Source organism: Thyridium curvatum (genome assembly GCF_004353045.1).
Source record: "Thyridium curvatum strain D216 chromosome Unknown NODE_110_length_109174_cov_86.414436, whole genome shotgun sequence".
NCBI lineage: Eukaryota > Fungi > Ascomycota > Sordariomycetes > Thyridiales > Thyridiaceae > Thyridium > Thyridium curvatum.
Window position 1 is genome coordinate 27,604 of NW_022156865.1, and position 27,928 is coordinate 55,531.

At 55.7% G+C, this 27,928-nt stretch overlaps 12 protein-coding genes across 12 annotated transcripts; 7 read left to right on the forward strand and 5 right to left on the reverse strand.

Annotated features, from left to right (window-relative positions):
- Positions 1–1,565: 1,565 nt before the first annotated feature.
- Positions 1,566–2,357, forward strand: E0L32_011558 (uncharacterized protein; the record flags this gene model as incomplete). The annotated part of the gene is made up of 1 exon (XM_031134300.1): positions 1,566–2,357. One exon carries the CDS (start codon positions 1,566–1,568, stop codon positions 2,355–2,357), a length of 792 nt encoding a protein of 263 aa, XP_031000231.1.
- A 4,796-nt stretch (positions 2,358–7,153) lies between these two features.
- On the forward strand, positions 7,154–8,485 carry E0L32_011559 (uncharacterized protein; the record flags this gene model as incomplete). Its single annotated transcript, XM_031134301.1, has 1 exon — positions 7,154–8,485. The coding sequence occupies one exon, from the start codon at positions 7,154–7,156 to the stop codon at positions 8,483–8,485; it is 1,332 nt and encodes a 443-aa protein (XP_031000232.1).
- A 754-nt stretch (positions 8,486–9,239) lies between these two features.
- On the reverse strand, positions 9,240–12,757 carry E0L32_011560 (uncharacterized protein; the record flags this gene model as incomplete). Its single annotated transcript, XM_031134302.1, has 5 exons — positions 9,240–11,753; positions 11,809–12,021; positions 12,110–12,194; positions 12,303–12,553; positions 12,755–12,757. The coding sequence occupies 5 exons, from the start codon at positions 12,755–12,757 to the stop codon at positions 9,240–9,242; spliced, it is 3,066 nt and encodes a 1,021-aa protein (XP_031000233.1).
- Positions 12,758–13,417: 660 nt separating this feature from the next.
- Positions 13,418–13,884, reverse strand: E0L32_011561 (uncharacterized protein; the record flags this gene model as incomplete). Its single annotated transcript, XM_031134304.1, has 3 exons — positions 13,418–13,562; positions 13,637–13,761; positions 13,825–13,884. The coding sequence occupies 3 exons, from the start codon at positions 13,882–13,884 to the stop codon at positions 13,418–13,420; spliced, it is 330 nt and encodes a 109-aa protein (XP_031000234.1).
- An 832-nt stretch (positions 13,885–14,716) lies between these two features.
- Positions 14,717–16,283, forward strand: E0L32_011562 (uncharacterized protein; the record flags this gene model as incomplete). The annotated part of the gene is made up of 3 exons (XM_031134305.1): positions 14,717–15,480; positions 15,534–15,812; positions 15,869–16,283. 3 exons carry the CDS (start codon positions 14,717–14,719, stop codon positions 16,281–16,283), a joined length of 1,458 nt encoding a protein of 485 aa, XP_031000235.1.
- Positions 16,284–16,582: 299 nt separating this feature from the next.
- On the forward strand, positions 16,583–17,117 carry E0L32_011563 (uncharacterized protein; the record flags this gene model as incomplete). The annotated part of the gene is made up of 3 exons (XM_031134306.1): positions 16,583–16,714; positions 16,799–16,901; positions 16,963–17,117. The coding sequence occupies 3 exons, from the start codon at positions 16,583–16,585 to the stop codon at positions 17,115–17,117; spliced, it is 390 nt and encodes a 129-aa protein (XP_031000236.1).
- Positions 17,118–17,356: 239 nt separating this feature from the next.
- Positions 17,357–18,008, reverse strand: E0L32_011564 (uncharacterized protein; the record flags this gene model as incomplete). The annotated part of the gene is made up of 3 exons (XM_031134307.1): positions 17,357–17,481; positions 17,544–17,862; positions 18,006–18,008. 3 exons carry the CDS (start codon positions 18,006–18,008, stop codon positions 17,357–17,359), a joined length of 447 nt encoding a protein of 148 aa, XP_031000237.1.
- Positions 18,009–18,675: 667 nt separating this feature from the next.
- E0L32_011565 (uncharacterized protein) lies at positions 18,676–19,348 on the forward strand (the record flags this gene model as incomplete). The annotated part of the gene is made up of 3 exons (XM_031134308.1): positions 18,676–18,813; positions 19,032–19,251; positions 19,314–19,348. The coding sequence occupies 3 exons, from the start codon at positions 18,676–18,678 to the stop codon at positions 19,346–19,348; spliced, it is 393 nt and encodes a 130-aa protein (XP_031000238.1).
- An 823-nt stretch (positions 19,349–20,171) lies between these two features.
- E0L32_011566 (uncharacterized protein) lies at positions 20,172–22,043 on the forward strand (the record flags this gene model as incomplete). The annotated part of the gene is made up of 2 exons (XM_031134309.1): positions 20,172–21,931; positions 21,992–22,043. 2 exons carry the CDS (start codon positions 20,172–20,174, stop codon positions 22,041–22,043), a joined length of 1,812 nt encoding a protein of 603 aa, XP_031000239.1.
- A 554-nt stretch (positions 22,044–22,597) lies between these two features.
- On the reverse strand, positions 22,598–24,240 carry E0L32_011567 (uncharacterized protein; the record flags this gene model as incomplete). The annotated part of the gene is made up of 2 exons (XM_031134310.1): positions 22,598–23,898; positions 23,976–24,240. 2 exons carry the CDS (start codon positions 24,238–24,240, stop codon positions 22,598–22,600), a joined length of 1,566 nt encoding a protein of 521 aa, XP_031000240.1.
- A 727-nt stretch (positions 24,241–24,967) lies between these two features.
- On the reverse strand, positions 24,968–25,697 carry E0L32_011568 (uncharacterized protein; the record flags this gene model as incomplete). The annotated part of the gene is made up of 3 exons (XM_031134311.1): positions 24,968–25,053; positions 25,126–25,425; positions 25,511–25,697. The coding sequence occupies 3 exons, from the start codon at positions 25,695–25,697 to the stop codon at positions 24,968–24,970; spliced, it is 573 nt and encodes a 190-aa protein (XP_031000241.1).
- Positions 25,698–26,484: 787 nt separating this feature from the next.
- Positions 26,485–27,431, forward strand: E0L32_011569 (uncharacterized protein; the record flags this gene model as incomplete). The annotated part of the gene is made up of 2 exons (XM_031134312.1): positions 26,485–26,629; positions 26,701–27,431. The coding sequence occupies 2 exons, from the start codon at positions 26,485–26,487 to the stop codon at positions 27,429–27,431; spliced, it is 876 nt and encodes a 291-aa protein (XP_031000242.1).
- Positions 27,432–27,928: the final 497 nt, after the last annotated feature.

Below are 27,928 nucleotides of genomic sequence, written 5' to 3' on the forward strand. Positions count from 1 at the left end.
AGCATCATTGCCTAGCATTGGCGTCGTGCATTTGTCAATCGGGCTTATGAATCATAGGTCGACGCTCGATAGTGAGGTGCGTGTGCCCCGTCGCGCGTGTCAGCAAATCAATGTCGACATGTCGTAGAAGCCGGCCGCGACAGGTGCCAGCTCATCAGTCCGGCGGAGGTGACGGCGGTTCAGGGCTGAGACAGCACAGACGCGGACAGGACAGGGACAGGGCCCGGCGAACAAAAAGGATCAATTACGATTACGCTCCCGTCTTCCTTGGTCCTGTTCTGAATTGGGCATTATACTGGTTTGGCAAGGGACTTTAGTGGGAATAAATCCGTGACGTTTTGCATTCGTGGTTAAAGGGAGTTTTGCGTGCTTGTCGCCGAAGATGAACGGGAAGGTTACGCTGGGACGGTAATATCTGCACGACGCGGCGTTATGGGCTCTGACTACCTCCGATCCCTCGTTAGAATGACTGGTGCTCTGCATCGACGGGTTGATTAATGATCAATACGCCGCAAAACTCTGTCTGAATCAGAGACACTGGCTGTGGTCTGGTCTGGGCGGCTGGCCCAAGTACCTAAGGTACCTACCTAGGTAGCCAAAACGTGGTGACAAATGACTAAGAACGACGAGTCGAAGGGTCCCGAAAGCGAGGGAGCGAGACAGAAGCGCACGCCAGGGTGGGTCTGCCTGGCCTGGTCTGGTCCTGCGGGCGCGCGCTCCTCGGAGACATGCTGAAGGCCGGAGGTAACTTTCGTGGCTAGCAGCTAAGGCAGTGCGTGTCTGCGTCTGGTGCTGACAAGTCAGTCCTTCCAGGGAAGTCAGGGTACGTCAGCCAGCCGGCTTTGAGCCCTTCGGGGCTGTGGGCGCCCGGGGCGCGGGTTTCGTGTACAAAGTACTTCCCGAAACGAAAGCGAGCGAGCGCGAGATGACCAGCCTGACAAGCCTTACGCCCAAGCCCCCGCTCAATCATTCTGATCCTGATCCGTCATCCATCCGCCCCGGCCGGACATATGCGAAAATACGGTGAATTGGGTCTGTTCCCATCTTTGACCACGATGATAGTTAAAAGAATGCCTCTCTCCCCCCCTCCATCCCGACCCATCAGCCTTCCCGTTCATGATTCCCCTCCAGACTTCACCACTCGAACAAACAAACCCAGAGACTCATTGCTGGCCTGAAGAACGTCTTGCTTTGCATTGACACACTGTTGAGACCACCTATCCAAGTGAATCAACTCACACTCGACACCGATACTACTTACTGCCTATTGCGACATTGCGACTTTTCACATTCACATTCACAACGCAGATTCGCAATCGACGCTATCGCCGTATTACTCATTCGCAACGGGATTTCAAATTCGACCCAGCGGACGAGCCCCACTAGCCAAGCCAAAATCCAGCACGCTGGACCAGTGGAAAACCCAGTCATCGCCCACCACGCTATCGACACACCCTCCTTCCGGGATCGGGTCTGCTGCCTTGAGTCACACACTCCAGATAGCCCAGGCATCTCACAATAGCTCAAAAGAGCCTTGACAGCCGCCCAACGCAAAAACTCCAAACATGACTTCCATCCTCTCATCACCAACCGTAACAACAGTCCAGTCTGTCAAGACTGCCCCCGCCGCCCCTGCCTCACCACTGCTCGCCTCCCAGTACAAGCGCAAGACCATGAGCATCACGCAGACCTACTACCTGGCCCACAAGGCCCGCGGCAAGCTCTCCTCGGAGGCTGCCCGCCCCGACCACAACCTCCGCCTGCTCGTCGGCCACGCCAACCTCCTCGACTCCCTCATGCTCGAGCTCGCCGATGCCGAGCGGGAACAGGAGTCGTGGTTCAACCAGTCCGTGCGCGGCGCCTCCCCCAAGGCCGACGACCGCCACGTGCAGTGGGCCGACACCGTCGTCGAGGACCCCGAGGAGGACTGGCAGGCCGAGGACGCCGACTCGGACTCGTCTTCCGACTCGGACAGCGACATCAGCGAGGACGAGGAGGACGACATCGAGATGGTCGATGTCATCCCCCTGACCCGGGTCCCGTCCAAGACCCTGGCCTCGCCCACCCCCATCCTGGTGGACGACTTTGAGGACGACGACGATGAGGAGGAGGACTTTGCGTCTCTGACCCTGACGAGATCGCCGTCACACTCAGCACACCCGCCAGAGCTCGACCACGACTCGGACTTCTCAGAAGACGAGTCGATGCCTCCTTCACCGCCCACCACCGTCCTGCCTACCTTCTCCGGCAAGCAGGAGCAAGAAGTCACGGTATCAGAAAAGACCTTCTACGACGACGGATATTACCTACCGGCCCGAAATCCCGCGAGGCTGGTCTCGGCGATATCAGTGTACTAGACGTGCCTGGCCTCAGCAGCAATACCCACTGCTTTGCTATTGACTTCTTGCATCATGGGCGGCGTTCTACAGCAGAGATACCACATTTGATTTTTTTTTTCCTTTTTCAACGACGGGATTATAGAAAAAGCAGAGCGATTTGGAATTCACACGAGAGCGATGATTGATTCTCGCATTTGCAGCATCAAAGCAAATACCACAACAACCACCACCACTCAGTTTCTTTATTTCTCTTCTGGAAGGACACGGAGCTTCACCCCAAACATGGGGGGAAGCAATTGGAGGAAGGACCATTGGTCACGATTTCGCTCCCTGGTAACGCCCTGCTACACCACAATGCGGGCGCTACACAAAGGTTTTGAGTGATGGATGACACGGGATGACTACGCTCTTGACAGGCGATCATCAATCAGCTTAGCTCAGCGAGAGGAGAAACATCAATATTACGAAGAAGAAAAAACATTTCAAACAAAACAATTAAAGCTTATCCGCCTTCTCAATGCAGTGCAATCGTGAGTGAATGACGAACAAATGAAAGACGGTGACCAGCACCCGCATTCCGATCTCGTGCCCGAAAACTCTCTGGCCCGATCTCGCTGATCATGACGCCCTCTTGATTCACGATGGTCTGAACCTTGAGCTGGGCCCGAGCGAAGGTGCATGTGCCGGAATCGGCGGACTTTGTGGAAGCGACCGGACCCGAGGTGGGTAACTAACAAAAAAAGTCCATGACAGTGACAGCGTCTAACAAGCCGGTGTATGAATCATCCCAAGCTACCTACCTACATTCCAGCAGCAACACACCAATGAAATTTCTGCGACGCCCTGCACCCCCTCCCTTTTCGGGCAGGAGGGGCATTTCCCGTTCGTTTCTTCAATTGACAATCTATCAAAACCACTCAATCGAAAGCAAAGCAGCGGGACGACCCTCGTGCATACGGAGTACTGATATGGATCATTCGCATCGAAGCGTGCAATTTGTCTCTTGACCAACGCCTGTCGTCGCCGAGGTATTCAAATCGAACCCCGGCTCCTTTTCCCAGCCAAAGCGGTCGGGCGGGAAGGGATTCAATCATCGCCGACCGACCGGGCGGGTGGAGCAATGAAGAAAGGGTGGGTGTGTCGCTATCGCCCGCCTGATTAACTAAGAAAACCCTGGATGACCAAAGCAGGGCTCAGATGACCAATCCCGCAGGGGCACGCCCTTTGCTTTCGTCAGCCATTCTCATTGGGCCGGCCTTGGCGGCTCTCTCGGGAGTCATAAGCGAGCGATGATCCTGGGGCCTGCCACACTCCCTTTTCGCACCTCGGCGAATAAGACGGTGCCGTGGCGGCGCGCGGCGTCCGTTCTGCCAAGGCGCGCCCGCCAGGGTTCTTTTCCCACGTCCAAGTACTGTAGGGGTGCTGGCCGCCGGAGACATTTACGGGGCCTTTTACCTTCTCTACTTGTCCATCTGATACCATCATGAAGTTTAGGAGGCGCACGTACGTCTCAAGTAGAAAATGCGCCCATGTTTTCGTACGATGCTTTTTTCTGGGGGAAACTTCTCCACCTGCTCTGATTGATTCCAAAGAGACCCCTCAAAGTCCGGGACGAGGCAAGCGGCTTTTAATGGGAAAGGGAGACAGAAGCCGATGTACCTAGGCAAAGGCGGTGACCCTTTTTGGGGCTGCCTACGAAGTCGGTGAACACGACAGATTGCGGCGGGGAAGGAGGGTGTGTCGCAATCAAATTATTATGTCAGCCTGGCGGGTGATGTTCCTACGGTACCTCCTTGGCGGCCCTCAACTGTGTGTATGCTTTGTTGGCCCTGCGGCGGTGCTACAAGTACAGCCCAACATCCGCAGCAAGTCAATGCAAGCATGTATGCATGCATGCACGGATGCAGCAAATGTGTACGGTACGGTATGCGATGTACCGCTGCGCCCGACGATGCCGCCGCCGTTTCCTCCGCCGGTCCCGTCAGCGCTGGGCGTAGAAAGGCGGGAACTTTTTTTTGTCTCTTTTTCTGCTCGCGGCTACTACCACGGGGACGAAAATGCGACAAAGGGGGGGAAATGCAAACCACACGAAACAAGAAAGAAAAGGCGTATCACCTGCATTCCCCGGAGGGCGGATATGCCAAACATCAATTGCCTATCTACGCATCCGTGAACTTCCTACCGACAAAGTCCCTATTTCGTCCGTTGTCCTGCGACTTGCGCGCGCGCGTGCTCGTAAATCCGTCTGGTTGGTGGAGATACCAAGACAACTGATAAGATCAAGTGATCGATGGTCAAATGGTGCACTGGACAAGCTACAAAGACAAGTACAGTGGATGGTTGTTTCATCTACTGCACGATAAGATAGCCGTTCCCCATACAGACACCCCCCCTTCCTTCCACTCGGATCGCAGTCAGACCCCAAGACCCTTGATCACCAGCACTCTGTGTTCACGACAGAGCAAAAAGGACACCAGCCAAAGAACGAACCCCGCTTGTCAGTCAGAGCCTGTAAGACAGATCCTGAGTGCAGCTTGCCTCCTCACCGATCTCACGAGCCTAATTATCCCTCTTTTTGAATTCAGTAGAGTGTCTCACCTTCAGCGCAGAACAGACTCGCTTGTCCTGACTCGACTCACCCTTAGGATGATCGATCCTCCCCACGCGAGCTCTGATTGGCGCACTCACCGAGCACTGCAACATCTCGATGGTCAATGGGCCAGACCTTTGCGGGCTGTCCCCCACAGGCCCTTCCTTACTCGTTGGAGTCGGCAGTCGCCGAGATCCTCTTGGCCCTTTGGCACTTGATGTTGAAGAGGCTCCAAGACACTTGGACGCTGAAACCTCAACATGTCCATCCACATCCTGGACTAACAAAGCAGCCTCTCGCTTGTGAGTCAGCCAGAACTCTACCGAATCTACCTATCGGCGAGCATTCCTTCGCCCACATGTGGGTGAACAGCCCGAGTGTCTGGACCCCTAACCTCAAGAGGAACGGTTTTGGCAGACACGGCAGGTAGGGTCAACTCAACTGCCAGCCATGGTTGAGATGAGTCCGGCTGGCTTGCTGCAACGCGTGGCAGACGGCACATCCAGAGTCCCAGGAATTTGGTACGGCCCTGGTTCTACACAACGTTCCTGCAGCCACGGTAAGCTAGCAACCTATCAGGTGCCTGCTTCTTGGGCATCATGTCAATGGCTTTGGTTGGGTTCGGCCACAAGTTCTTTGCAAGTCAGCCACAGAGCATGCAGTCTTTGTGTGTCCTCTGTCCTTGTACTTGTATAGGCACAATGCACGTGTTGTGGACTTGTGTTGGCCCTTGCCTCGAGACGCAAGCTCTTGTCTCCTTGCCGCGTTCCAGCGTCCACGCCACACTCCAGTGCCAGTCACGATAGCTTGCACAGTGAGGAATGGGGGACAAGCCACCCAGCCACTCTCACCTGTCAGTCTCGATAACCTTGAATTTAGAGACAAGCCACTCTGCACCCTTCTAGTCAAGCAAGACATGCCATGCTGGGCTCGATCAACTGCTGTGTTGCAGGAGAGCTCAGACCATTGTCGTTGAAAAGCCACGATCTCGAGCAGACCCTCTTAGGTAGTCGTTCACATCGTGGAGATTGGTAGGAATCTGTAAACGCATGGCCATCCGCTACTCATTACCAGCTCGCTGGACCCATGTGGCTTTGAGCCGTGTCCACCTCAGCTCTGAATCCCACGATCATGTTGGCGATGCCTGACCAGAGAGAGGGCAAATGTGGGTTAAATGTTCGGGACCGAAGCTCTGGGGCCGCCAGGGAAGCTTAACACGCTTCAAGTGATCGATCTGGACCGCCCTGTTACGGCAAGCACCTTACAGATATTGAACTTTGACATCGTGGGACTGGCTGTTGTCTCGATGCAGGGGAGGCGAGAGACATGGACCCTCCAGACAGCGGCGATTGTCCCAAAGGAGCATGGTGGCGAGTATCCAGCTGGCCGGGACGCGGGCTGAAAACTCTAAATGGGCTTGCTGAAGTGCTCGACCCCGGCAGGCTACTTGGTTGAAGACAGAGGATGGTCTCAGATGAGTGACATAGTACGAGAGAAATAATAAGAACAACATCTCGTCAAGACGGAATGCCCGACAGTCATGTCTCTCATTCGATCGCATCCCTTCGATCCCCCATTTTGGCGAGGTAATTGGACATGCCATGACTGGAAGGGTACACCCGGGGCTGACTTCAGGTTCGGGGTTATGCTATTGACTCTGTTCGGACAATTCGGGGTTGTGCTCTCGGCCGCAACTGACACGCGAGAAGTGGAGTTTGGGGGAGCTGAGATGCTGGGACGCGAGCTACACCTGTTTCGTCGATGCGAGGCGTTCAAAGCGTTCTCTGAGTGCCGATGGGGTGTGGTGAGTCTAGACTTTTGGTGGAGATCGCAAGGTTTTGGTGGCAGTGAAAGGTACATTGTTGATGTACTTCGGCACGCGGAGCGTCGGCACTTGGCAAACACCGACCGACCGCGAAAAGTACCCGCCATGCTGCATGCTGGGACCAAAAAAATCGAGACTCTGCAAAGTCCGTAACATCCGCCCGTTTGCTGGCCTGTACGTCATTACTCACTCTCCAGGTGCAAACGGGGTCTCAGCCACAACACACCCGGATCTGGCCTTTGATACCGAAGGATCATCGGGCTGTTTGGGTGCTCCGAGAAGAGGGCAGCAGCAAGGCCCCCTACTTGCATTGCCTGAGAAGGACTTTGCTGGATTCCGTCATACACCGGACACTCCCCTACTACCTGGCCACACACCCTTTGATATTGTCCGTCGGTCATGCAGCCCGCACGACTCGCGGTAGGCCGCCGTGCTCTCGCGGCCGCCGGCCCCTCCTATGTCTGCCAGAGCTGCCGGGCCGCCCGCAGCGGCGGCATCTCGACCCGGCGACCGTACAGCAGCGCATCCCACCCCCCGGCGCCCGCCGCTGGCGCCGCATACCCACCCGCCTCCGGCGTCGCCGCCCTGCCCTCCCGGCGCCTGATCTCCGTCTCCGGGCCCGACGCCGCCAGCTACCTCCAGGGCGTCGTCACGCGCAGCACCACCGACCAGCGGGGCCACCCCGTCGACCTCGGCTCGGGCGTCTACGGCGCCTTCCTCAACCCGCAGGGCCGCGTCCTGCACGACGTCTTCATCTACCCGGACACCCTCCTCCACCGGGACGCCGCCGGCGGCGGCAGCTCGTACCTGATCGAAGTCGACGCCGACCAGGTCGACCTGCTGCAGCGCAACATCAGGCGCTACAAGCTGCGCGCCAAGTTCGCCGTCCGCGCCGTCGCGCCGGACGAGGTCGCCGTCTGGCACGCCTGGGACGACGGCGCCGCCTCCTCGGGCACCAGCAGCGCGGCCGCCGCCCTGCTCTCCCACGCGCACCTCGGCCCGGACGAGCTGCGCCACCCGGACGCCCGCGCCCCGGGCCTGGGCCAGCGCGTCCTGACCGCCCGCGCCGCCCGCCCGCGCCTCGACCTGCCCGACGCCGGCGAGCAGGCCTACGCCGTGCGCCGCTACCTGCGCGGCGTCGCCGAGGGCCAGGACGAGCTGCCGCGCGAGTCGGCCCTGCCGCACGAGTCCAACATGGACGTCATGGGCGGCGTCGACTGGCACAAGGGCTGCTACGTCGGCCAGGAGCTGACCATCCGCACCCGCCACCGGGGTGTCGTGCGCAAGCGCGTCCTGCCCTGCGCCATCTACGACGAGCACGCCGCCGCGCCCGCCGCGCTGGCCTACCACCACCCCCTCTCCTCGTCGTCGCCCACTGCGGGCTCGGGAACGGCAGCAGACAACGGCAACGACCAGGGTGCCGCCGCCGCCGCCGCCGTCGCGGCAGAGGAGGTGCCGTGCGGCACGAGCATCGGGCGCGTCGGCAAGAAGGGCCGCAGCGCCGGCAAGTGGCTCAAGGGCGTCGGCAACGTCGGCCTCGCGCTGTGCCGCCTCGAGGTCATGACCGACGTCGAGCTGCCCGGCGAGACGGCCGCGTCGGGCGCCTACGACCCCTCGGGCGAGTTCGTCATGCACATGGGCGGCGAGGACCAGGAGAGCCGCTCGGTCAGGATCAAGGCCTTTGTGCCCGACTGGCTGCGCAGCGGCCTGCAGGCGCAGGCCATCCGGTAAATAAAAAAAGAAATTGTCCAAGACATGCTTTGCCGGTTGATGCCACTCGTATACGTAACGTACCTACCCGACCTACCTAATGAACATTGTACAATATCAGATCAAAGGTCCTCCTCATCGTCGTTTCCACTGCTATGATACACACCTAGCGCATGGTGAGATTTCCTCAGCATCGGGGTAGTCCATGGATGGATGCGTCAGACTAGATCACCAAGACATAGAAATCACCAACAACATATGAAATAGGGTATTTATTGTACAATGCTTCGCAGTCATATTCTCAAAGTACTAATCAGCTATGGTCGTGCTGTAAGTAAGAGATTCCATGCAGAGGGTATCTACTCTAGAACGATGCTCATCCAGAGATGCAACTCGTGAACGCCACCAGCCATGAATAATGCGAACCCAGAGCCACAGCAGAGAATCCACCCTAGAAAACATAGGGGAAATAGAAAGAGTGCGAATATCTGCAAATGTCGAATAATCGTGAAGTGTGCTGAAGGGGAATCAATATTACAGTGGGGGAATCAGTGGGAAACTAGGGTGTAACAGAGGTGGGGTGATCAGGGGATTTGGGGAAAAGGGTGCAGTGATTGGGGATCATAGATGCCTTGACCTTATCAAGGATGCGAACAGGCCAGCTTCAGTCTGCATCTTGGACCAACGGAGGAACTCTAAGAAGATGCCGGGGCGCGTTGCCAGTGAAGATACAACTGCAATTCCTCGTTGTTTCCATACAAAAGACCGATGGCTCTTAATGGTGCTTGGAATCAGAACCGCGACGCTCGTTGGTTTCAAGGCTGGGAGATTTGGTATCACGGCTCTTGAAAAACTCCTTGACAGGCCAGTTTTTGGCCATCGCCTCGCGCATGCAGATGGTTGCGTAGTTGCTCGAGTTGAGACGAATGTTGAGGACGACAGCCACCTTGTTCTGGTGATCAGGAATATCCGTGTACTTGGGAGTAAGATCCATTGTCTTATCTTTGGGACCATCCGGTGCATTGAAGAAAACGTTATCCTCCCAATGCTGAGGGGTTTGATTACCACCTGACTTCGGCTCGCAAGAGGACGCGGCGCCGGTTGGCTGCTTAGGAGGCGATGGAGCAGCAGAAGTTTGAGGAGCGTCAGCAGTTGTCTGGCCAGTCTCGGAAGGCGCGGTAGGTCCATGAAGAGGCTGGGCAGCACCAAGAGTTTGCGGCGTATCAACAGCCTTGTTGCCAGTCTCGGAAGGCTCGTCAGGTGCATGGTTGTCGGTCTCGGAAGGCTTGTCAGGTGCATGGAGAGGGAAGGGAGCGGCCGCCTGGAGTGCCTCCCTGACCTCTTTCTCCGTGGGCGGCATGTGTGTGCCGTCGGGGTTCCATCCTTGAGTCGTCTCCAGCTCGATAGTTCCCATTCCAAGAAGGTCGTAACGCACAATGTGGGGCGGAGCGACTCCCGGAGTAAAGAACTTGGCAGGGGCTCCAGTAACCAAAGGAGGCTCTTTGGTGGCTGAAGAAGCTTCAGCAGTGGGGGGCGCTTGGGTAGCAGGAGCCTCTTGGGGAGCACGAGCTTCGGTATCCTCCTTGCCCTGGATCGTGCTCATGACTGGGGGTTGGTCAACTTTCATCCGCTTGCTGCCACCGTCAAGAGTCGTCTCGATCCACTTGTCATTAATACGCTTCTCGGGCGGCTCGGCCGATGACTCCATGGCCCGTCGGCGGCGTCGCTCGTCGGCAAGCTCATCATCGTGCTTACCCGGGTCGGCAGCGAGATTGCGCCAGGCAGAAGCCGCATCTTTCTCCTCCTGGTTCGTGGGAGTCTCCTGGTTCGCGGGGGTCTCCTGGTTCGCGGGGGTCTCCTTGGCCTTTTGGAGGAGGCGGAGCATGTCGAGATCCGTCGGGTGCATCTGCTCGCTGTCGTCCGAGTAAGGACGAACATAGAACTTGGGGGCGGCGGTGAATCGCGCGACCAGCTTGCGGTAGTGTCCACTAAGACTAAACTCTCGCTGTCGGCGTCGCATCTGGTATGGATCGAGACCTCCGTTCTCCTCGCGACCCATGAAATCGGAATAGTAGTCGGCGACCTCGTTCTCCGGATACAAAACATCATAGCCGGGCACAGGGAGGACAACATCGAAGATGGTGTACTGGCCACTCGAGAGGTCGTGTGCAGTCAAGGCGCGAGCTGACTGGTAATACTCCTCTTCATCGCGGTCTGGCTCCTCGCCCATGTAAGTCGCCGGGTCGCAGGCATGGGCGATGTCTGACTGGGTCGTCTGCAGGATCAGATCGCCTACGAGCACCTCGTTGCCGTACTTCTCCCAACGACGAGTGACAACCCAGTTCCAGACGTAGGACTGGTAAGCATGGATGTAGAGGTTGCGAAGTCCGCGAGTGATCTGGAGGATGGCTCCGCAGTAGTCATGTCGGGTCTCGGGGCTGCGGCCCAAGTGACGAATGATGCAAGACTCCGCGCCGAATCGCTTTGGGAGAACCTTCAAGGCGGCGGCGACGTCACCGCTCATCTTCCAGATAGTGAGGGCGCGAGCTCGATTGATCTCATCACGATGGTGAACACTCTCGAGTTGCTCCACGTTCTGCTGATTGTCGATGAAGCAAGCATCAACATGCAGAAGAGCTTCGACCGCGCTCTCGAAGTTGCCTCGCAGGATGCGCTGACCGATATCTTGAGTACCGATGGTATGGGTTCCGAAACGCTGCAGTCCGAAGTAGTTGATGAAACCATTCTTGAGGATCGCATCCAGAGAAAGCTGGACCAACTCTTGGGTGTGAGAAATACGGCGAGACATGTCAGCCTTGTCCCAGTTCGTGATGTCGACCTCGACGTTCTTGATCACGATGATAAACTCATTGCCACCATGTTGACCGAGCGAAATTGGCTTCGGATGGTAGCGGAAGTCGCCAACCTTGATGGCAGGGTTTCGAGCATTGAGCCAGTTGAGATTCTCGATTTTCTGCTTGAAAACGCTCACACGCTGCGTGGTAGCAGCCCGACGGTCCTTGGTGCCGGCGAATCCGAAGGCGGAAGACTTGATCTTCAGCAATCTAGCCATCTGATTGATGGCCTCCATGGTGTCCTTGTTCTCCTTGTACATAGTGAAGTGGAGATATTCACCGCCCTGCCGCATGTTGGAGTAGCCACCGGTGTTATTGGCATATTGCCGGCCTCGCTGACGACCCTTGCCCTTTCGGACGGCCGTGGCAGTGATGAGGCCCGTCTTGGGATCGACTTGAGTCTCGAAACGGCCGTCGAAGATGCGGCGGATTTCCTACCAAAATCAGTGACTAGGTCAAAAATACAACTCTCGAGGGATCAAAGCGCACCTTATGAAGCCGTGCGCGCTCTTCGCGATCGCCAATGACGGCAAGAGCAACAGACGGTCCCGTGATAGGCGTGATATTCTTCATGGTAGCCGAGTAGAGCTCTCGGACATCCCGAGTCGTGGTCTCGCCAAGCAGTTGCTTCAGAATCTGGACATCGACTTCGGGGATGCCATCGCCATCGTCAGGCGTCTGAGGCTTGTGATCTTTGGTTTTCTGGGACCGATGTAAAATGGGAATCAGTTCAGATCTCTCTCAACAGCTTTGCGGTTAGGCAATCACTTGGTTGGATCGAATAGCTTACCTCAGACTCCATGACCTCCTTCATCTCCAGCAGGTGGAGGACCTGGCCTTTGCGAGTCACCTCATTGACGATGAAGTCAGTGAACCTAGTGGTGGTTTTTTTCTAGATTAGTCTGGCTGAAGTGAAACGTCTGCAGAGCTCTGCAAATTGCCACTGCAGGCCATCGAATCCAAGTGAAAAGCTAATCACTTACCGCTTGCGAACGTCACCATGCCACAAATAGTCGCCAGCTGAGGCGAAGCAGATGATACCGAGCTTGAACTCGGATTCAACGCGAACTGCAGGCAGGTAGTGCCCAGTCGGAGGGTTTTGACCCGCCATGTCGAACTCCGGCCACTCTGTGACGAAGCTGCGCTCGGAAAGCTCGTTGGTGTCGTTGGTGTCGTTGGTGTCGTTGGTGTCGTTGGTGTCGACGCTGGCGACGGAGGCGTCGTCGTCGACCACCTGGATTCAAAATTAATACAAACTCGAATCAAAAAAGAAGCGCTAGACGTTGACAAGCAGATAATCGATCGTGAAGATGCGAAGAAGGGGTTCCTCAAGAAAGCAAGTCGCCAAAGCAGCTCTTGCTCGAGTTGAGGTGGAAGTGGGAGGAGGGGCAGCTTGAGCTCGAGAGTCCAAGGGAAATAAATTGAATTTCCTTACCATGGTGGGGGGCATTGTGCCAGCCATTGCTTCGTCACCGCCTTTGACTAGTGAGGGCGGTGTCGATATCGATAAGATCTGGAGATGGTGAATTCTTGGTGCTGGCACGTGATCTGAGGGACCGTGCACAAGTTGGTTGCTCAAAGAGGAAATATCTGGAGAAATGGAGATCCCCTCATGCAAAAGGGGATCTGGGGATGATGAAGGGGCACTTCCAAGCAGCCAAAGAGGATGCTTTGAAGTTGGGTTGTTTTTGTTGGTGATGTGGTTTGAGAGAAGGAAGAAGAGTTTTGGATTTTTGGAGAGGAGCTTTATTTATTTTGGGTTTGTGGGAAAAAAGGCAAGAGCTTTGGCCGCTCTGCCATGTCGTGAGGCAACCGCGGCCTGACAATCGGGGCACCAGCTTCGACACAGAACAGGCAAGCACAAAGCCTGCAGATGCACAGGATGGATCTTGACAAGATTTCCCTTTCATGCGGTACTGCTACTAGGGTATGTACATTACTCGGTGGTTCGACTTTTCCATTGTTTGTTCCTCTCCCTGACCCTGAAAGGATTGGCTGCATGTCTCGTGGTACGAGGCTGCGATTGATCCAGACAAACAACACATCCCGGAGCCCAGCTCTCGAGTCCGGAACTTGAGGTCCATAGCCAGTCAAGCATTCAAAGCTTCGAGCGAGCTCCGATGGGGCTTCCGGTAAATATGACATCAATGTTCTCGACGAGCTTGCCGCTCTCGATCGCAGCGATCATGGACTTGACTGCTGCGCTCTGCATGTGAGCCTCCTGACCAGCAGGGTCGGCATAGCTGATTGCGCATATCAGCATGGGTGGGTGTATTCCACACGGATGAGCCGGGACAGAGAGGTGGGCAATACTTACACTTCCCGGATCACCAGCTGCTGCTTGCCGCCGTTCTTGTCCGGCAAGCCTTTTCGCAGCTCGTAGATGAGAGTGCCAGGCTCTTGCGCAACAGCCTCAGCGCATTTCTGGAACAGCTCCAAGAACTGCGACGAACAGTAAGTAAATTTACTATGGCAAAAACACCGGCACCATTTCGGGATACCTACTCGCGCCGTCTGGCCCGACCTTGGGGTGACGATGGCCGTCAGATCAATAATGGACGACATTCTGCTCGACGAACGTGGAATACAACAAAAGACGGAAATTTGAGCCAATATCACGAGTAGTAATACCTGTCTGCGTTGGCAATTATGAGAACATGCATCGCTTCTCGAGACGAGGTTCGAGGAGACGGGCTTTCTGTGATTTAAAGCCATGCCATCCCGGCGCCAAGGTGGAGAGAGTTACGGGAGTCGGAAAACCTTTGCCAGAGACCATAATAAAGCAACATACATCGTGTGGTTTTGATCCACCTGCAACTCGGCCAGACGGTTCTTAGCAACTTCGTGCGCTCGAAATACTTTATCTTAAGATATACTCTCTTAAATCATGAGGCTTAGAGCGGGCCATGAGGCTTATTAGAAAAAGGCGACATTTCGCTGACAAAACCCATGTTGGCAATCTTTCAATTACGACCTCTTCCCACCCAGATCGATGGGAATCCGATGCTCCGTGCTGAGTGCTGCTTACCGTTCAAGCATTGAACCAGATACTACCTCTGCGTCTGAGTACTTACTAGGTAGGCATTGATGCAAGGGTTGGGCCGAATGCCCGTATGTATATATGTGTAAGCTCGAAAAGCATGAGCGACCCATGATGTGACTTCTCTAGGTCCTGCTTCTTCAACTATTGGAACGCTGTTAAAACACTGCCATGGACTTGCCGACACCTACTGATGAGAAGCCAACTTTCCCTCCTGGATATGTTGGCCTTCAGAAGGCATGTCAACTGTTCGGTATCAGCACATCCTAAATACAACAAGCCACTTTCTCTCTCAGACTGTGCCTTCTCACTGTTTCGTTGAGCCAACTCCAGCCTCTGCGCAGTTATTGTGGCATCATGGGAATTGTGCGGATCTCTCGTCTGCAGTCGCAGGGCAGAACGTGGAATAACTCGCCACCCGACGATCCATTGGGCCTTGCCGAGGATGGATGGGAGTTCTTGGAATCGAATCCGAGAGACTCACTTGACGGCACTCGCAGCCCAGACATATCGCTCTTGATTGCGAAGCCTCTCACGCCGATAACTCGGCCAGGAGGTCCAGGAGATGCTGAGCTGTCTGACCGCACCTCCGGCTCGGAAATGTCCGACTCATCTGTCTCTCTGAATACCGCTATGAATATGGAGACACCGCATGACCGCGAGATCAGGTCCATTTTGGCCCTGAGCGACTCTGTTCGGGCCTCCTTGACGGAGAACCTTTCACTTGGATCCGATACCATCAGGCTTACCCAGTTTCTGAACTCAGTCCTTGCCGACGAGGTTCATGATGGCAGGTCCCTTTCATTTGATACACTACTCAAGGCTCATTTGGACAAGCTGTTGCAAGACCTGCTGGATCCGTTGAAGAAGCCAGATCCGGTACCTGGGACCATCTTTGCCGTCATGACAGCTGCAAAGAGTCTCGAGAAAAGTTGGAGAGCACGATTCAAGGAAAGATACGCCGACATCGACAAAAGGCGGCTCAGCGCTATGCTTAGCAATGGTGCCCTTCGCGATGTCACTTTTGCCGCCTTATCTGCTGACAACGTTGTCACCTGGAAGGCAAAACAAGTCACCCCAGCTTGTGAGGTAGAAGATAGCTACAAGTTCCGACCCGGACAGTAAGTCGTACCTCCGCTAGAATGTGAGTGGCTGCTGACGGAATTTTGCCCAGATGGTGGCTGAACATATCCTGTGCACATCGAGACGGCGTGGTCGATAACGATCAAGAGAAACCAACAAAGGGTAAATACGGCATTGCGGCGCTCCCGCTGCTGACGGGTGAGGAGGAAAGCCTGGAAGATAGGAAAATCAAGTACATTCGCCGAAGCCTGCACCGAGCCCAGATGCACATACCGCTCATGAGCAAGGTCGGCTGCCGTATGAGAATCTTACGGGGATATCAGCTACGGAGTCTCTTCGCCCCGATAGGTGGCGTTCGCTATGATGGCCTGTGAGTACGTCCCAGGTCCTGACTGGCGTGGACTTCCGTGAGCCTGATTGTGATAGGTATATTCTTCGACAATACGGGCTTAAGCTGGACGAATTCACCGAGCTGTATCGGCTGGAGCTGACAATGGAGAGGATCGAGAGCCAGAAGCCACTTGCGCTGTTGCAGCGCATCCCCAAACCGGCTCAGCTTGACCAGTGGACACTGTATCAGAAGTTCGAGAAGGACAAGATCACACAGATGTATGGAGAGACGAGATCAACCCAGTGGTATCTTACCAATCAGGAAGAGGAGGCAGCGCGCTCTCGCTGGCACGCAGACCACAATCCAAGCGAAGAATTCGGTGTAGACGTGTCTGCCGACAAATTCGAGCCCAAGAGACGACGGAGCCTGGTGCGACTCTCGTTGCCTGAAGACAAATGGCATGCCGCGAGGATCAAGGACCCAACTGATGAACCCACTCCTGAGCGTTAGGAAGAAATTGTCACGCACATTCTCCTTGTATAAAGTAGCAGGCGATACATGAAACTAAACATCGTATAAGAATAGATTCTATACACAGCACGGTGTGGTTGTCTGGTTGTCATCAACCAAGCATGACGAGGAGCTGTCGTGACCAGATCGGTAGGTGAGGAGCCAGGGTTAGGGGTATATATGGGGCAATCCGTGCCGCGGGGCCTTCTTTCAGCCATGCACGAGCAGTGGGGTTGCTCAACTCAGATCGCACGTCCACATCCTCTTCCGTGCGTCACGAGAGCACGGCATTTCGCACCATGGCCAAGGCAAAGGCTGACGACAAGAAGAAGGCCGGCGGAGGCAAAGACCAGGGCAAGGGGAAAGGGGGCGGCGGTGACAAGGATAGCAAGTTGAAGGCTGCCAATGCCATCAATGTCCGCCACATACTCGTCAGTGCCCTCTTGCCGCTTTCGACCAAATACCCTTGAAGTTTTGATTGGCATAGGACCGTTGCTGACACGTTATCACATCAGTGCGAGAAGCACTCAAAGAAAGAAGAGGCTTTGGCTAAGCTGAGAGACGGAGCCAAATTTGACGATGTCGCGCGAGAGTTCTCAGAAGACAAGGCACGACAGGGTGAGTGAGCCAGGGCATGATTTGCAACTTCGCCGACGGTCAGACTGACGGGTTCCTACAGGAGGCTCACTAGGATGGAAAACCAGGGGAAGCCTCGATCATCAATTCGAAGCGCTGGCTTATACGTTGGAGCCTAGCACGACGGCAAGTCCCAAGTATGGTGAGGTCAAGACCGGCTTTGGCTATCACATCATTATGGTAGAAGGGAGGAAATGAGCCTCTGCAATGGCCCTGGTCACATCAATACAGAACTCGTATCACAATAGAAAAAGACCGAGTAGGTGCGCAGTTTTACTTTATTCCTTTTGGTAGAGGTTGCCATGCAGCCTGTATGACCTGAGCCGTTCCCAACGGAGGGAAGCTAGAGTACATCCCGAACATCGTGAAAATGCGATTGGAGATCCCGATCCACCTCTATGCACGAACGACAATCATAACGCCCACGTCGAATCCCTCTATTGCTCGGTCTGGAAGTAGTTGAGGAGGATGGAGCGCTCCTGAGACTCCTCACCCCAGTCCTTAACGACAACGCAAGAGCAGTTGACGACCTTGCGAGCGTTACCCTCACGGTCCAGAACGCCTGGAGGGAAAGATGGTTAGCGTTGATGTTTCCACGAACCCTGCAGGCAGTCGATGACTTACAAAGACCAGCCCACTCGCCGAGCTGCTTTCCGTCGGGAACCTTGATCAGGGGGATCTTGTGCTCCGAGCACAGGGCGATGACGAGCTTCTTGTAGGCCTCCTCCTCGCAAGACTCGTTCAGGACGCACATGTGGGCCTGGCGGCGGTCGAGGGCCTTGGAAGCCTCACGGAGACCGCGGGCAAGACCGTCGTGCATCAGAGCCAGCTTCAGAACACCCTTGAGGGCGTCCAGAACCGACATCTGACCCTTGGAGGCAGCATCGGCGCTAACCTCAACCTCCTCTGCGACCTCGGGGGCGTTGGTCTCTTCTACGTCCGACTGCGAAGAGAGAAAAATGTCAGTCCCATATCCAGAAAAGTTCGCGTCTCAGAGAAATGCCGACAAGTTGGCGGGGTGCCGCATATGCGCCGGCAACGATGGAAATGCCGGATCGTGATGCTCGAGGGCCGAAGGCTTCTTACCATCTTGATTTGATTGTTATGTAGTTGTCGGTGCGATCCTCGAAGGGACTGTGATTTTTTTTTGCGGTTTTGTAGAATGTAGGGAAAACCTTGGGTTCTTTTTTGGAGATGTTCCTTTGGAGGAGACAATTGAGAGAGCGGGATTCGCTGCACATTTTGGATTTTCGCTTAATTTGCTGGGGCTGCCCTAAGAAAATTCAGCGCACGGACCAAGTCCACACACTACACGCACCAAACCCACCTCAATAATTTTCCTCTTAGCGCGCTCCATCAAAAATCCCCTTCCTCCCACGAAGAAAAAGAGTCTGGTTTGTCCACTCCGTTCCGTCTTGCCAATTTCGACAATCAGCACAACCAACCTCGAGGTAGGTCGACGCTCTTCTGTCGCGATGACTTGAAGACGAGAAATGGTTATGCCCTATGCAAAGGCAGAGCCAGCAATCAGGATGGATTGAGCGGGAAACAACCCTGGTCACGATCGGAGGAGTCGCGATGTCCTCCTGATACGCTGCGTCTCGGACAGCACTGAGCGGGCAGAACCTTTCTTGCATTCTCGTCAGAAGGGCACTCTCCATGCTCAAGGGCCTTGCGGGCTAACTAAACGATCTTCGATCTGGCAGATACCTCAATTCTAGGCCCTCCGACTTGAGAATCTCCCCCAACCGCCAAAATGGTCAAGACTTCCGTCCTCCACGATGCTCTCAAGAGCATCAACAACGCCGAGAAGGCCGGCAAGCGCCAGGTCATGATCCGCCCCAGCTCCAAGGTCATCACCAAGTTCCTGCAGGTCATGCAGAAGCACGGCTACGTATGTCCCCCCTCCCCCTCCAGCATCAATGTGTCGCCTCACCTGCACTACCCCATTCGGCATGATAACTGGACGACGGTCTCAAACTGCCCCAACGACTCTAGTCTTTTAAGTTGCCGATAGATGAACCTGCGAGAGAATCTTACACGTTCTCTGAAATCACTCATGACGTACAACGTTTAATCTTTCGCAACACTCGCTGACATTTTCTTGTGCAGATTGGCGAGTTCGAGGAGGTCGATGACCACCGTGCCGGCAAGATCGTTGTCCAGCTCAACGGCCGCCTGAACAAGACCGGTGTTATCTCCCCCCGATTCAACGTCCGCCTGACCGACCTCGAGAAGTGGGTTGTCCGCCTGCTCCCCGCCCGTCAGTTCGGCTATGTCATCCTGACCACCTCGGCTGGTATCATGGACCACGAGGAGGCTCGTCGCAAGCGTGAGTTGCCCGAATCAATGCCATCATGGAATGCCGGACACTTGTGCTAATCCTGAACACAGACGTCTCTGGCAAGATCATCGGCTTCTTCTACTAAAAGAACTGAAGCGGGGCTGTAAGGAGATGAGGGCATGGCATACTTGGCGTTTCTTGGGTTTATGAGGGCCTATACCACCCATGACAGGCATTGGGATCAAAAGTGCAAATTCATCCAAATACAGGTTAAGACATTAACCCTGTGATCAAACCAAGAATTGTTCCCCCTTTACTCTTGTCTCCGGTGTGTCTGGTGCACCAGGCTGCACTCAATTGGCTTGTTCTTTGGTGATATGAGTGGCTTGTTCGCAGTCTCACATCCCTATGGAAATGCTCTGTCCATTGACCACGCTACATTTGATACTCTGCTGGAAAGCAAGCTTTCGAACTCTCCACTGATAACTGCCTTCTTCAGAAGAAGTGGAAGACGTGATCACGTGTAGATAAGCATCGGTAACAATGATGGTTTAAGTTCTGAAACAAGGCCCAGACCATTCTGGATGCCTGCACTAGGACCTACCTAAACTCCATAATTAAAATAAAAGACAGGGGGGGCACTCAGGCTGTCCAGTGGTCCGCTACACGTGAAATTACTCAATGCATGGCGATTATCTGGGCACAATAGGTACAGGGTCGAGTCCCTGCTTTTGAGTCGTCTTGCCATGGTTGTGCCTCGCCAGAGAACCTGGCGAATGTTAAAGTCTACGAAACCCACGCTGATGGGACTGGCTTGCCGCTGTTAACGCGTGCCATACACTGACTGCATTTTGCTTGGTCAACTGTCGCAACCCTCACGGCTGATACGTCGACGACAACAATCCTAACTGCGCAGAGAGCAGCAGAGCTCCTTGCTCCGAGCAACAAGCAGCTTTCGCCCTCACAGGATGCGGCCTCGACAATATTACTTGCTTGGCGTACTGGCCTTTCTTGGCATCTGCTTCTACTCCCTTTCCCACTTCAAACCTGTTGTTCGACAACAGCCTAGCAAGGACAGCACGCGCCCGCCTTCGTGGACGTCACATGGCGGCCATGACTCCGAATCAGTACCTCCAAGGACAGACCCGATACCGGTGAAGGAAGGCAGCCACCCTATATGGCAGCTCATCACAAAGGAAGAGAAGGAGCTGGAGACCTTAAAAGCTCGCCAGTCACGAACACTAGCCCAGGCTGTTGCTGAATACAAGAGGCGCTATGGAATACCTCCTCCACCCAATTTCGACAAGTGGTACGAGTTCGCTCAGAGCCGAAATGTTCAGCTGATCGACGAGTTCGATACTATCCACGAGCTGTTGACGCCATTCTGGGGGCTCCAGCCTGCCACGATACGCAGCCGAGCGAAGGAGGCACTGGGCTTTAATAATGCTTTGCTGGGAGTGCAGATCCGCAGCGGCAAGGTGACCAACATTGCTGGCGGTGGCGAATGGCAACGCGAGGCGACACAAGGCATGATGAAGCAGTTCCTGCAATATCTACCAGACATGGACCTCTGCTTCAACACCCACGACGAGCCCCGTGTCATAGTGCCGCATGAGGACATGGCCAAACTCGTGGAGAAGGCACGAGCCGTAAATATGCCTGCTGCCAACGCCGTCGAGCAGCCGAGGAACTCCTTTACGTCCCACCCGAAAGGACTGAACGACGGCAGGGCGTTCGAAGAGACCAAGTTGACGCGCTTCAACGTCTTTGCGCACCAGCCGACCTGGACCCACTCGAGAATGTCATGCCCGCCAGATAGCCCTGCGCGGGCTGTCGAGGAAGGGGAGAGGGCCGACGATGTAGCCAAGTACGGCTTGGGCGAGCTCGGTTTCATCTACAACGAGACGGCCATGTCCGACATCTGCTACACGCCCTCCCTGAGCGAGACGTATGGCTTCTTCGACCGGCCCAACGCCTTCAACGTCGTGCATGACCTGTTCCCCATCTTTTCCCAGTCAAAGATATCCTCCTTTGCAGACATCATCTACCCTTCGCCCTGGTACTGGTACCAGAAGGTTGCTTACGACGAGACCAAGGACATGGACTGGTCGCACAAGAAAGATTTGCTCTACTGGCGCGGCTCCACGACGGGCGGCTTCAGCCGCAACGGCGGTTGGCGGCGTCAGCACAGGCAGCGGTTCGTGCACAAGATCAATGCCATTGAGCAGGCCCAGGTCCTCGTCAACCAGGGCGACGACCAGACGCCCAACTACCAGCCCAAGACGGTGCCCCGCGCCGACTACAAGAAGATCATGGACGTCTACTTCTCGCACGTGGGCCAGTGCGACCCGGGCGACTGCGACGCGCAGCGCGAGTTCTTCGACATCAAGCCCATGGTCGACCAGCAGGACGCCTGGGCCTACAAGTACCTGCTCGACATTGACGGCAACGCCTTCTCGGGCCGCTTCTACGCCTTCCTGAAGAGCAGGAGCCTGGTGTACAAGTTTGCCGTCTTCAGGGAGTGGCACTTTGAGTGGCTGAAGCCGTGGGTACACTACATTCCGCTGAGCATCCAGGGCAACGAATGGCTCGAGGCTGTGCGCTTCTTTGCCGAAGAGACCCTGGGCAAGAGGGAGGCGGAGAGGTTGGCGATGCAAGGCAGGGAGTGGGCCAACAAGGTGCTGAGGAACGATGACCTGGAGGTGTGGTTCTTCAGGCTGTTGCTAGAGTAAGTTTCTTTCCTTCTGGGAGAGGCGTGGATGTGCAGTCAGCTAATCAGGGTGATAAGATATGGCCGTGTGATCGACGACGACCGCGAGAAGATTGGCTTCTCTCTGTGAGCGGTCTACCCCTGGAGACATCCCTCGAAAACAGAGGGGACCAGGATTATACCGGTTTCGAATCTGTCTACATGGCAGAAACCGGCAGACGAATGACGAACATGAATAGCGTGGACTTTGGGAAGTGCCCATGCTCACACTGTACTTGCAATACCAAATATTTAGTTTCTATCCGTGCTGACGGAGCAAGGAGCGAGCCAGCCCTGGGTAGTAGCGATATCTGTACAATGAAGGGAAACCAATATATGTTAGAGTAGGGACAAGACCTGGCTGGTCGTCGAGGCTGGACAAGCCTCATACTTAATGAATCAAGAAAGACATCACATCACCACCATTCCCCAATTTTCGCGATCATGCTGAATCCGGGTGTGTCAACCCAATAACACGCAAGAGCCGCATGCTCTTCAACAAGTATCTTTTTTCTCTAACTTGCAACCTGTAGAAAGACCCAGGCCTTTGCCGCCTGTACGCCAGATTATGAGTAAAATTATACGTAGTGCTCCATATCCTCCCCTCCCCCCGGAATCTCTGTGATCTGCATACTTGCTAACAGCCTACTCCTCCTCATCCCCTTCGGCATCATCCTCTTCTGACTCGACGCCGCGTCGGTTCCCATTCGTCTCGGGGCTGCGGGCTTCGTCGTCGCTATCGGCGCCGTCCCGGTTGCCACGGGGTGCATCCTCATCCTCGTCATCCCGCACCTCATGCGACTGCTCCTCGGCCCGGGCCTGCTCTTCCTCCTCCTCCTCCTCCTGCTCGTGGAAGTGCAGCGGGTCGGCCTTGATGCGCGCCACGTGCTCTAGCATCTCCTCGTTGGGGTCCTCGAGCGTCACGTCCAGCTGGTCGATGATCTCCTCGTCGTTCCTACCGACGCCGCCGCCACCGAAGCCGCCGGTCACCTTGGCGATGTTCTTGCCGCGCTGCGAGCGGACGGTGCTGCGCTGCATGACGGGGTAGTAGAGCACCGCGCCGCCCTTGGACGCGCCGGCGACCTTGCCGCCGGGGACGTTGCCGTCGCCGGTGAAGGAGAGGATGATCTCCTCGTCGTACTTGGTGTCGTGCGCGAGCTCCTTCTCGTCCGACGCCTCGTACCCGCGGACGCGGGCGAACTGGAAGCAGCCCTGCCCGCTCGACTGGGCCGTGTACAGATCCGCGTCGTCGCGGTCCGGGTTCTCGACGTCGAACTTGGCACGGAACTTGTCGCCCGTGTCCTGGGTCTCGGGCAGGTAGAAGTCGTAGTTCATGGTGTTGGACGGCTTGGGGTTGCGCTCCGGGTCCTGCTCCCAGGCCTCCAGCGCGGCCTCGTACGCCGCCTCCTCAGTGGCCGACCGCTCGATAGGCTTGAAGATACCGGAGAGGAGGCGCGTGTCGTACGCCTTGGAGGTGCCCGTGCCGCCGCCGACGATGTGGCCCGACACGGGGTTCGTCGCGAACTTGACGGTGACATAGGCACCGCTGTCGGGGAAGGCGTCGAGGTCCGGGATCATGGGGTAGGCCTCTACCAGGCGGAGGCCCTTGCGGGTGGGGTGGCGGATGTTGCGCTGGCCCTCCGGGCGCAGCGCCTTCTGGGTGACGGCGAAGCTGTGCTCGATCTTGCGGCGCACGTAGGCAGGGGTGCCCGCGTCAGGCTCGGGCGATTTCCTCTTCTCAGGCCGCTTGGGTTTCGCGTTGCCGGCGCCCGGGCGGAGAGGCGAGGCTTCGGACCGCTTGACGGCGCCGGTCGAGATGTACTCGGTGCGTCGAAGGAAAGAGACGGCAACTTCGGAGACCTTTGGTTTGCCGAGTGTGGATAGCGGCCGCAGGAGAGGGCGGTCGTGCGGGTGGACTTGTGGGGTGTGAGCAGGAGCCTGGATTGCTGTATGGAATCCAATGTCAGTATCGAGAGCAATCCCTCACTCGATGAACCATGAAGCAATTGGGGTGAATGCATACAACGCTCGTCGCCGTCAAACACGCCTGGCATGCCCACCAGGTCGAGCGGCATGCCCAGCTCGGCATCTGCCTCGACGTTGAGCGGCTGCTCCCTCGCCAGACGAGAAGCAAAGCCCGGGGTGGTGTATTGACCACTGGCGAGGCCGGTGTTGGGGATGTCGAGGAGCTTCGGCGGGCATGGAGGCGGTGGTAGGGCATTGGAGAAGCGGATTCTGGCGATGAAGTCCTGGTGGACGCCGCTCGAGCGCGACGCTGAGGACGACATCGTGGGCGCCGCAGCTGACCTGTCCTGTCGCGATGAGCAGTGGAAGTGCTCGAGTCAGTGTTTTCGGTGGTCCTCGAGCTTCTTGAGGCGTGGTGTGGTCTCTTGCGAAGCTGTTCTAGTGGCGTTGTGCTGATTGGTGAGGTGAGGTTTTAAGTCTAACAAAGAAAAGTTCCAGCTAGGTGAGGCCAGAAACGGGCTGGTTGGTAGGCGTCGCAACAATAGCGCAACTACCACCACAATACCAGCCTTTTCTGCCCACTACCAATAATGGCCCAAATTCATTGTCAATTCACGGCAGCAGCGTGATAATAGAGTAACCTTTTCTATCAATGGATCATAATTAAATTTTCATAACGTCTAAGTAATGTCACACTCGGACCCCTCCAATCAGCCATACCCCCTCCGTTCTGGTGGTAATCCAGGATGCTCCGACCCAGCCACAACTCCTGATGCCTGCCTCAACCCAAGGGCAAGACTGGAAAAACGACGAGGACTGCTATCCTTTATTGTCCAGACAGAAAGACAAAACCCTGGCGGAGCACATTCAGTGCAGCCCAGAAGCCCGAATCATCATGATCCAGGCGAATTACAATCGTATATTTTATACAGGACCCAGAAATGCTTCTAGCTTTTGCTTCAGCCCATCGTACAATGCGCCGTCATGTGAGAGGCAGCCGCTTGCTGCCTTTCAAGTAAATTTTCGATCGCATCTCCTTTTCGAAGCGCTCTAGTTGCTGTTCTTGTTGTATCGAGCTTTGCCGAAGGAGAAGGGCACGTAGCGGTACTTGATCATGTGCTGGATTTGCTTTCGCACTGGGGACGACAACAGTCAGCACATGAACACAAGGAGATCTGTCGCACTCATGAAAGGTGTGTGAGACTTACTGGTCAAGACGAAAAGGATGATCCAGTACATGACCAGAACGGGCCAGAAAACGGGAACGTTGAAGATCTCGAACCAGCTGCACAAGAAGGAGATGGCAATGGCGCGAGTAGCCGAGTGCCAGAACTTGAACTCGGGGAGGCGCCTAATGAATGGTCGGAACTCCTCGTCCTGCTTGGTCGGGAGACCACCGGCAGATCCATCCTCCATATCGTTGTCCAGAGCATCGTTTGAGGGGTCAAACTTGGGCTGCAGGAAGGCGAGGAAGAGATTCAAGAGGTAGATACCCAGGGCGTACGCAACTATCAACACTGCGTTAGTTTCTGGCACGCTCGCCATGGCTAGGCCGGGCAGGAGGGGCGATGGGCGAGGAGAGGGGCGCCATACCGATATACCAGCCTTGCGCGAAGAGAATGCGCAGGAAGAAGACCATGAGAAAGGCACCAGTGCCGATCCATCGATACAGCACAAAAGGCGTTGACTGATCGAGGAGAGCCTGGTAGTGGCGCTGCAGCCGCGAGGTCTGCGCGGTGACCGCTGCGAAAGGAGTCTGGTCGGGCTCGCCGGCATCCATTGTGAGGGAGCTGCTGTGTGATCGAGAGAGAAGCAGAGGTTTGATTAGGTGCAAGCAGCGTCGAGAGTGCTTGCAATGCGGTGCTTGGTGCTGAAGAGGAAAGAAAAGGCCCAAGCGGGCTTTCGAAATTCAAGTGTGAATGACTGACAAAAGGTGGGATGCCGTTTGGTGGGTTACAAAGGGAGCATTTACAACACAGTGAAGAAGTAAACTAAAGGAGATAGGACCAATCTGCGTTATCGCGAGAGGGAGCCTCACAAGATATGCAAAGCAATAAAATTCTCGGTCGCGAAATGCCCACCTGCCACGGTGCCACCTACCCTTCACGGGCGTTGAAGGGCCAGATTGCAGGGTATCCATCTCAGTACGAATCGGGCGCGCTAACTGGACCAGAGCTCCAAGGCCCAGCCAGTCCAGGGGAATGTTTTACGTGGCTCTGAGGCGCAATTTGCTAGCTCGAGTGCCCCAATTTCCACTTTGGTGTACAGAACGGACAGGGGGTTCACATGCATACTACGGGCGAGTCCTGCCACCTGCCAAGGCTTCTCTGACGGCCCGCCAGCTGGGCTGATTTCACTGGCCCTCGTCCCTCGGTTGTAGACGGCTTTCACGGGCTTAGAGAGGGGAAGCTCGATGAGCTCAAGCTCCAGCAACCGAGCTCATCCAGACCAAGAGCATACCTAATATTCAGAACAACAATTCTACATCAAGGCGAGCAGAATTTTACAGACCAAACGAGTTCAATTGGCTGCTGTGTAACCATATCCATCTCTTTGAAAGGGAAAAGATGAACTCGATTCGCAGCCTGCGGCCCCTCGCCTCTCGCTTCCAGGCGTCCTCCCTGCCCCAGATCACCCGGAGCTTCTCTGCCACCGCGGGACGGCGGTATGAGTACATCCAGGTGTCAGAGCCCAAGCCGGGTGTTGGCCAAGGTAAGACTCCATTGATTCTCAAGTATGATACTGAAATAGAAAGAAGACTCATCATCAAACTATTGCGACAGTAACGCTGAACCGGCCCAAGGCTCTCAATGCCCTGTGCACCCCTCTTATCAAGGAGCTTAACCAGGCTCTCGGCGAGCTGAACGCTTCGGACAGCGTCTCCGCCATCATTCTCACCGGCTCGCAAAGAGCGTTTGCCGCTGGTGCCGACATCAAGGAGATGCAGCCCCTGACTTTCTCCAAGGCCTACACCACGTCTTTCATCGAGGAGTGGTCCAACCTCACCACCCAGGTCAAGAAGCCCATCATCGCCGCGGTATCTGGTCATGCCCTCGGTGGCGGCTGCGAGCTCGCCATGATGTGCGACATCCTCTACTGCACGGAGGGCGCCAACTTTGGCCAGCCCGAGATCAAGCTGGGTACCATCCCCGGTGCCGGCGGCAGCCAGCGCCTGACCCGAGCCATCGGCAAGTCCAGGGCCATGGAGCTCATCCTGACCGGCAAGCCCTTCTCCGGTGTCGAGGCCGGACAGTGGGGTCTGGCGGCACGGACCTTTGCCACTTATGAGGAGCTTATGGAGGGTGCGCTCAAGACGGCCGAGACCATCGCCGGCTACTCCAGGGTGGCCGTCCAAGCCTGCAAGGAGGTTGTCAACAAGAGCCAGGATCTGCCCCTGCGCGACGGCGTCGAGTTTGAGAGGAGGGTGTTCCACAGTCTCTTCGGCAGCCAGGACCAGAAGATCGGCATGAAGGCGTTTGCAGAGAAGAAGAAGGCCGAATGGACGCACGAGTAATCCAGGAGGTTTGTATGTTATATTCAATAGAAAGAAAAGGGGGGATCATTGGCGGAGTCTACCTCTGAATCCAATCCACAACTCCATTGTGTAGCACCGCCGCACTGGACATCTTGTTGGCACTCAGGAAAAGCTTACTCCTCGTACCTCTAGAATGTCTTTGGATGTTGTTTTCACTGGGTCCGAATCCAGGTTCCAGCATCAGTCAACATACAGGGTGGTCGAAGATACATATTGCTGCTCCTCTCCACACTGGGTCGCATGGCAGTCATCACTGTGCGCGACTCGCGGACATGTCCAAGCAGACACTGCTTGCGGACCCAGTATTTGGCCAACATCATGAAGTGGTCAATCCGGCGATCAGAAACTCAAGATTTGGTTTCTTCTTGGTGCTGACTCCATCCAGAGAGGAGTTACTGGGAGCCACAAAACCGCCGGTGGGTGGGCTCCGTGTAAGCCGGTCTTTGGTCGAGGATAAGAACCCGGCGCTACATTCA